The sequence below is a fragment of the Quercus robur genome, chromosome 3, assembly GCF_932294415.1.
Source record: "Quercus robur chromosome 3, dhQueRobu3.1, whole genome shotgun sequence".
Lineage (NCBI taxonomy): Eukaryota > Viridiplantae > Streptophyta > Magnoliopsida > Fagales > Fagaceae > Quercus > Quercus robur.
The window spans coordinates 33,453,769-33,462,753 of NC_065536.1; the positions used below are offsets into that span (position 1 = coordinate 33,453,769).

Consider the following 8,985-nt stretch of genomic DNA (forward strand, 5'->3'; position numbering starts at 1 on the left):
TTTGGAACATCTGAGGTGAGAGTTTTTTTGGTGTTTGGTGTGCCAAATGCCAAATTTTGTCATTTGGCACACTCAATACTAGTGTTCTTAATGTTACTATGTGATGTGAAAAAAGTCACTGAGGGTAGTATGTTTTCATTAGTCACAAGCAATGGTAACAACGGAAGATTTTAAATTCGATAAGGATCTAGGATAAAAGTAAAATAACACCTTTCTTTTTAGAAACAAACACATGAACAAAAGGTAAATGAATGAGGTTCTAACACAAATGTACACCACAAAAAGTTATGTGAGACTTATGTGACTTTTTTTAATCCAAATTTACTGTCAAATAGAAGGTATGGTGCAAATTGTTACACATACATTAGTTTAAGGGGGCATTTGGTTCACATAATGCTACATTACAATAATATAACATTATTGTAATGTTAGATTCATGTATTCTCATTACAATGATATAACTTTATTGTGCTTGATTGACTCCTAACATTCACAAGATCAATACAATTTTTACATTTGAATTTCCAAAAATATCCATTTTACAAAACTAAACAAAATTTTAATTTTTAATTAAAATCTAGAAAATAACAAAAAAAAAAAATCTTTATCACACTTTCTCACTAACCAAATAATTCAAATCCATAAAAATTAAAACATTTTTCTTTCTGTCTCCCACACTTTCTCACCAACCAAACAACTTAGATCCACAAAAATAAACAAAATTTATTCATTTTCTTCACTTTCTCACCAAACAAATAAACAAAGAACAAACTAAAATTCAAGAATATACTCCAATCTCCACCATCCCTTAGTGGAGAGAGAGAGAGAGAGAGAGAGAGAGAGAGAGAGAGAGAGAGAGAGAGAGAGAGAGAGAGAGAGAGAGAGAGAGAGAGAGAGAGAGAGAGAGAGAGAGAGAGAGAGAGAGAGAGAGTGAGGAGGCTAGGATTTTTTTTAGAATAATAAGTATTTTAACACACACACATGGGGAGATGGGAGAATGTCTTAAAGAAATTGCAGGTTGGGATTTGAGTTTGATGAGAAAGAGGCTAGGGTTTAAAAAAAAATATATTAGGGTAATTTTGAAAATAAAATTCATTAGCATGGACAATTTTGTCCATTCAATAAATTATTATATCCTACCCATCATTAATGTAAGATTACCCTTGTTTAAGAAGGTAATGTGATATATATAGCTTTTTTTAAAAGGAAACTTTTTATTATTTTGTCTATTTTAAATGTGTTTGGTACCAACTTATAAAGCTAGCTTTTTTTTTTTTTTTTTTTTTTTAAATTTTATATACAATTTTTTTAAACTTCGCTTTTTTAAAGTACAAGTATACTATAACACACTTTTAACCAAAAAAAAAAAAATCAGCAAAAAAGCTAAATAAGTTGTTCTCAAACGGACACTAATTTCTCTGTTATATTCTCTCTTAAAAAAAAAGCCTTAATATATATTTAGCTAACTATTATTTAATACTTCTTTTTAATAACAATTACTTTGTAGAATTTATAAAAAAAATATACTTTTTAGAAATAGATCTACTTATATAATATATATATATATATATAACCGAATTTTTTGACTTTTTATTGACCTCTCCAGAGCTTGCCACATCATTATCATTTTTTTTAAAATAAAATTATTTTTGTTTAGTTCAAACTTAATGAGTGTAACTCTATCTTTCTAACAAGTTCAACTTAAACTCAAACTCATCATTATCATTTTTTTAAAACAAAATTATTTTTATTTAGTCCAAACTTAGAAATGAGTGAAACTTTATCTTTCTAATAAGTCCAACTTAAACTCAAACTCAAACGTTGATAATTTATTTCCAAATTTACGAGGTTAATCATGAACACTATAAAAGTAGTCAAAGCCTAGTAGAGGTCTGAGTTATTCTTCTGTTATTTTCTTCTCCTCTACTTTGTTAAAAAAAAAAATTATATATATATATATATATATATTATGGTTTTTCATGTAATTTTTAAAAAGTAATTTTCGTACATGAACCACCAAATTCTCTTTAGCCGTTTTTTACAAGATAAAAAACCTTGCAATAATTGAAATTTAAGGTTGCTGCTACTTCATATGTCTTTATTTCACCTCACGATATGAATGTATGTTAATTTGTTGAGCAGAAAGCTTATATACGATATATTAAGAGAATGTATGACTTTCATTATTTCAATATAGGCTCTTGTTCAACATTTTTAGCATGGGCCATGTGCTGATAAGGTTCATTTAAAGTTTAGGCCCATTAAAATTTAAAACTTATTTCTTTATGAGATCGTGTACTTTTTTTTATTTCTTATATTTCTCTTTTGAATAGTCATATATTTTTTGAATTGTTTCAATAACTTACTGTTTAATTATATATTTTTTGGTATTTTGAAAGTTTTAACATCTGAATTTGTGTAATCACACACACACACACACACACACACACACACAAATATATTATCTATAATTTGTAGGCTTTGAATCTTTTGATTCCTTTCAATAGTTATAATCATGGATTATTTTTTTGAATGTAACCCATCTTTCTCTTATATTTCTCTATTATTTAGTCATATATATTTTGTTTTGTTTCAATAATTTCTAAGCAGTGAATCATCTAATTCTTTAATATGTTTTGGATATAACCCATCTTTCTCTTATATTTCTCTATTATTTAGTCATATATATTTTGTTTTGTTTCAATAATTTCTAAGCAGTAAATCATCTGATTCTTTAATATTTTTTGGTCTTTCAGAAGTTTTAATATCTGAATTTTTGAGTTATTTTTTTGTAATACTTGAAACTGTCTAACAATTTTTTTGTAAACCATTGCACATTCAAGCAATGACTTCTTCATTAAATTGTAACACAAATTGAAGTCATATAAGAGTAAATCATATAATTGTGTAATTTCTTAATCAATTTAAGATTTTATAAAATTATTTAGTATACCTCACAAATAGGTAGGTTCAGCATAACATGGGTTAGCTAGTAATATTTATAAATAAGAAAGCAAATGATTTTTTAATAAAATATTAAAATTCAAATCGTACGAGGGAAGGGTCAACAGCTTGTATAACGTAAAACACAAGACCAAGGTTGCTCCATTAGCTCTTTTATTTCCTCCAACAAACAGCCCTAGGTTGCAAAGGAAGATCCATCCACAACAGGCATGGATTTGCTATCATCCTATTCAATTTCTACATCAAAGATACCAATGTCCACATAAAACCCGATAGTTTCCAACGCACCAATACACAAAAGAATCCAGGCATGAGGCAAGTAGTGGCGACCTGAACTTTTAGCACCTTTCACCCTACCCCCGGGAATCTTCCGAAAACCTCTCATTTCTAGCTGGATGTGCCACACAAGTTTTTTATTTAATTTTTAAATACCACATATCTTAAGTCTAAATAAAAATTGGAGGGAATCGAAAGATTCGATGGGAGGGAATCTTATCTCATAAAAATAGCAAGACCCATTAAATCCAAAGCCTTATAATGTAGAGCCCAATTTGGTTTGTCTGCCTAAAGTTAGAGGTATCCATCTGATCTGGTCTGCAATCAAATCAGCCATAACTGAGGGAGCCCAAGAAGATTAACTAGCAGCTAAGTCCTGCAACAGCTTCACACTATCTTGAACCATCATTGAAGGATCTCCAAATTGTTCACCAAGAAAAATAGCTACTGCTGTTGAACCAAAATATGCCAAGCTGTAATTGCGAACAGGTCAAAATCTTCCTTGGTTAATCTTTGTATCAGATCATCAAATAATTCTCGCACATCACCATAATCACGCTCACATATCTGAAATTTTATTGTAGAGATAACAAACAGCATCTGCCACTGCACAGAACCTGAGTGTATGAACTGGAGATTCATCCTCCTGATGACGAATAAGATCCAACATTCCACCATCGCACATCCCTATCAATGAGATTCAAAACTTTAGCATTGTGATCCTTCCATATCCCTATTGAATTGCCATTACCAGCTCTTCAACACAATCCTCTCTCTAATAAAGGCCTCCTAGCTAACACGCTGCACACAGCGAAAGGAGCACATCCAAGCTTTGATCAAAGACAAATTTTCTCCAAATCTCTATGGAATCAGTTGAATAAATTTTTTATAGGCAATAAGCATATAAAAATTGACATCTTTCTTAGTAAAATATTAGTAGTCAATACTCTTATATCAAGGAACATAATAAGAGAGCAATGGAAAATTGGAAACATAAAAACAAAACCGAGGGCAAATATTAATAGGAAAAGGGTGAGCTTCACAAAGCACAGCACCCCTCTTCTCTCTTAATTGTACATATACTTTTATTTCTATTTCCCAAGATTACCCATAAATCTATTAATTCATAATAATATAAGAGGTATCAATGTTAGTAAACGTTGTACCAATTCATATTGGACACATAAGAAAACAAAGAGTACTTTACAAATAAACACAAAAATAAATACCACTAGACTGGTCTCTATCCCTTGCGAATATTCCAGCTCCATCATCTGATAAGTATTTTGTACTCCCCCAGACATTGCTAGTTTCATTCCCACTTCTATATTGAATTTAGAAAGCGGCCTCTCTCATCACCCACAATGACAGTTTTCCTTGGCATGGCATAATTTGCAATAAGTTGTAATCAACTAAAGCACAAACTTGCTACTTATCACTCTACCCCAAGTCACTGGTAATAGTAAAAATCTTTCATCGACCAAAGGAAGCCATCCATTACCTAATACCAAACAAAGATTAATTTCCTTCTCTCAAAAAGAAAGTCTAATACAAGATAATATATGTATATATGAAAATTGGATAGGCAGATCAATACTCACCCAACAAATCAATAACAGGTTTCAAGTCCACAGGTCCTTCCTATCACATCATTCACATCACAGTTAGCAACGCAAGGACAAACTTTTCCAAAGAAATAAAATGATGATTTTTTTTTTCAAAGTCAAAATGGAAGGATGAACTTACTCCAGACATTATGATCCCAGCTGGGGATATACAACGCGAAACAGAAGCTTTGAAATCCTTAATATCCTTCACAAACTTGTCAAACATTGCCACTTGAGGTTCCTAATATACAAATACTTCTAAATGTCAAAGCCCTCAAACTGCTCTAGAGCTCATAAAAAAATTTAACACTTTCCTTAAGAATGACAAAAAGTTGTACAAGTCCACAAATCTTAATCTAAGAATCTAAACTGACATAATTGCCCAATTGGCCAATTTTCTGTCAGAAATGAAAATGGTATCCTCATTATTTTGCGCACCCTGCCACATCATCTAAAATGGGCATTTTGAGATAGATTCATTAATCTATGTATATAGTTAAAAGCCAAAGCACAGAGAAAGTCTAATTAAATTTTAAATTGAAGTCCAATTTTGTAACACATGTCTCATCTTATTTTTAAATTTGTGTCAAATAAATTATTATATAAAAAAAATCGAAAAATCTAAATTCAATTAGATTTTAAATTGGATTTTAATTGGAGTTCAATTTTGTTCCATGTGTCCTATCTAATTTTTAAATTTTTTGGTAAGTGAATTATTGGGTACAAAAGTTGAAGAATCCAAATCCAATAAGATTCTAAATTTTATATATATATATATATATATATAGTAGCAGAATTCTCAGTTTGGGTTTCAACATTTTGCTTGCTAAAATATCCTCACACAAATTCTTAAACTCTCTAAGATACCCCTATCTTTTAGTTAAATAATTTTAAATTAAAAAACACAAATCGGTTAGAAGAGTAATATAATGTTCCTAAGTTTTAGGCTTTTTTCTTTATCTTTTCCATTTGGCCTAAAACTTAGGACACTATATTATCTCATTTTTAAATATTATTTGACGTTATCTTATCTCTTTCTTAAAAAATTTTTTTAAAAAAAATACACAGTTTTTTTTAGAAAGTTTCAACCTATGACGTCTGCTTCTGATAAAACCTCTTTATCATTAGACCAAGACAGCAATTAGTTTTTGGTCTAGACGATGAACCCCAGATCTTTTATTCAACCATATGAGATTTTACCAGTTGATTATTTATATATCACTTTTAAACATTATAACACTAATCCAAAAAAACAAATAAATAAAAAAGAGAATTATTGCACGCACAAAACACTTGTGATGAGTCTGGTGTATATATATATATATATATATATATATGAGAGAAACCATTACATATTTTAGAAATTCATGACTTAAAAAATGTGTAAGTTGTAACTCTAACACCATTTATAATTTGAACTCATATACGTATATAATTATTGATTGTTTTTAAATGTACCTGTGCATTATACATTAGTTTAATATAATATCAATATTTCTACGGTAAAACCCCAATTAGAGAAAATTGGCAGTGCCAAATTTGTCACCTTTACTATTCGTAGAAGTGGGGTAGCCTTAGGCATAGCCTCAACTTTTAATCCTGGTACATAACCTACTGTCAAAACAATGCCATCATTTATATCTTCTATATACTCACCAACTTCATCATCTGAATCACTAGTAATATCTCCCCACATGACCTACATTAACATTTAAGTAATAAATTACTAAAAATAAAAAAAACATTTAAGTAATAAAAAAAAAATCAACAAAAGCAAAACCATTACCTTTTGCTTCCCCCAAAAAGAAAAAAATGACAATTTATCAAAAAAAAAGTAGCAAATAAGAAGGAGATGTAAACCTCTTTAAATTCATTGGTAAGAGCATCCCTTCCAATTATTCCACCAGCAACAGAAATAATAAACGGAGTATTTGATCCCAATCTTTTTGTTATCTGCATTATAAGCATTAGCAAACAATTACCTCACAATTTATAAAGACTAAAACACAATTTCCCTCCCAATTTAAATAAATAAATATATATACAAAAATTAGATGGATTTGAAGGATAAATGTGTAAATTTGTTGAAACAAAAAATTTTTATTTCTGCTGCGTCCTTGAAATATAGAAACAGAAATAAAGATGGAAGGTAAAAGTAGAAAGTAGAAAGTAGAAACATACAAGCCAAAAGCCAAAGGCCTCAAAGAGTCTGAATCTGCTGCCAATATTTGCTATAGCGAAATGCGGTCGAATCGGCCTCGACAGCACCTTATCAAAAACCTCTTGTACAGCAATCTATCATTTTTTTAACACACAATAATCAGCCACAATTACCAAAACTAATTAAAAAAAAAATCCAATTATAATTTCAAGTTGTGTGTGAAGAAGTGAGAGAGAGGGAGGGAAGGGTAGATTGGTAAAATTACATGAGGGGAAGGGTTGAGAGAGAGAGCAGAAGAGATCTTAGGGCGAGAGAGGATGCGATTGCAGAGTTGGTTCCAGGTTTTGCTAACGCACGCCGCCGATGCGAACGATAACGCCGGTAGCTTCTCTAGAATCTTCTGCAATACGTCATCGTTTATCAGCTCAAACCACACTGTACATGTAGATGTAGATGTTGATGTAGTAGTACGGTGCGTTTTACTACTTTTGTTGGTCTCGCTCCTCGTCCTCGACGACGACGATGACGATGCCGATGCCTTACCCATCGCTGCGAATAATTTTAAAGAAATTTTAAAAAATAAATAAATAAAAAGCTTTTGATTTGAGTATGTAATAGCCGGAACGAAGACCTCTCTCTCTCTCTCTCTCTGTGCTTGTCAAATTCCTCGTATTTGACTTTCACACCTAATCCATACAAGTAACAACACACACTAAAGCAAAATAAACTATACATATTCCCGCCACTTGTTTTCTTTTATCAATAACCCGCCGTTTGTTTTCCCAACATTTTTATCGGCAGAAATGTTATTTTCCAAACATTTTCCCAATAAAATTTAAGTAATTAAGTAAATATGAAAAAAAAAATATATATTGGTAGATTCTAAAGGTGCATTTGGATATAACTTATTTTTATTGAAACTGAAAACTGAAAACACTATAACAAAATAATTTTTAATTGGGTGATCAGTTCTGTAGGACCTGTGAACAGTGTGTGAACAGTGCCTTTTGTCCCTTGCACAGTGCTCACATGTGATGTTACTATTCACGCGCTGAAAAAAAAATTTTTTGGCAGAAAACGCAAATGTGTGTTTGGAAACGCGGATCCAAACCCACACTAATTCTAAGTTGTGTGAAAATGTTGTGAATGTAATACTTTTCTTTTATTAGCTATTGAATTGACAAGTTTTTATTAGTTTTCGTATGTACTTACTATTAACCTCACTTTTTACCAACTATTAAGAATCTACAACATGATAGATTTTTTTTTTTCTTTTTTAACTGTCAAACTTTAGCAAAATTTATTTTATATAATTTATTTAAATATAAAACTAGCATATAATCCTTGAGTATTCAAGTGTGGATGGCAGAGGGGTAGGTTACTTTCCTATTCTTTGCCCCCTTCCCAACTTGATTTTTGGGCGAGTCATTTAGGGCCTGTTTGGTTTAGAGAGTTTTCATCACTCATTACTCAATTTTCATAACTTATTACTCACTTTTCTTGGGTCCCATATCAAATTGTGTTGTTTAATTAAGTTTTCATTCTCAATTTACATCTCTCATAACTCAAAAAATTGAGTTAGAGTGATGGAAAATCATTTAGGGCCTGTTTGGTTTAGAGAGTTTTCATCACTCATTACTCAATTTTCATAACTTATTACTCACTTTTCTTGGGTCCCATATCAAATTGTGTTGTTTAATTAAGTTTTCATTCTCAATTTACATCTCTCATAACTCAAAAAATTGAGTTAGAGTGATGGAAAATGAAACCAAATTTTTGATGTTTTTGGATTACGAATTATAAGTTATGGTGGCATTTTTGTAAATTTAATCACATGTATAGGACTCAACTAGAGTCTTGTCTCATCAACTCAAACCACTCTCTCTCTCTCTCTCTCTCTCTCTCTCTCTCTCTCTCTCATATTTTTATCTTCTCTTCAAACCCACAGCTTTCTCTCCACACTAATCCTCCACAGCT

At 30.8% G+C, this 8,985-nt stretch overlaps 1 protein-coding gene across 2 annotated transcripts; it reads right to left on the reverse strand.

The window, feature by feature from the left end:
- Window positions 1-3,089: 3,089 nt before the first annotated feature.
- Window positions 3,090-7,686, reverse strand: LOC126717851 (F-box/LRR-repeat protein At5g63520-like). 2 transcript variants are annotated; one of them, XM_050419779.1, is made up of 7 exons: window positions 7,274-7,686; window positions 7,029-7,142; window positions 6,708-6,800; window positions 6,394-6,546; window positions 4,987-5,088; window positions 4,842-4,881; window positions 3,090-4,041 (listed from the first exon to the last, which is right to left on the reverse strand). In XM_050419779.1, the coding sequence occupies exons 1-7, from the start codon at window positions 7,553-7,555 to the stop codon at window positions 4,034-4,036; spliced, it is 792 nt and encodes a 263-aa protein (XP_050275736.1). In that variant the 5' UTR covers window positions 7,556-7,686; the 3' UTR covers window positions 3,090-4,033. The 2 variants fall into 2 exon arrangements, with proteins under 2 accessions (XP_050275736.1, XP_050275735.1); XM_050419778.1 differs by lacking the exon at window positions 3,090-4,041 and adding an exon at window positions 4,231-4,741 and having other exon boundaries at window positions 7,274-7,684.
- Between the last annotated feature and the right edge of the window lie 1,299 nt (window positions 7,687-8,985).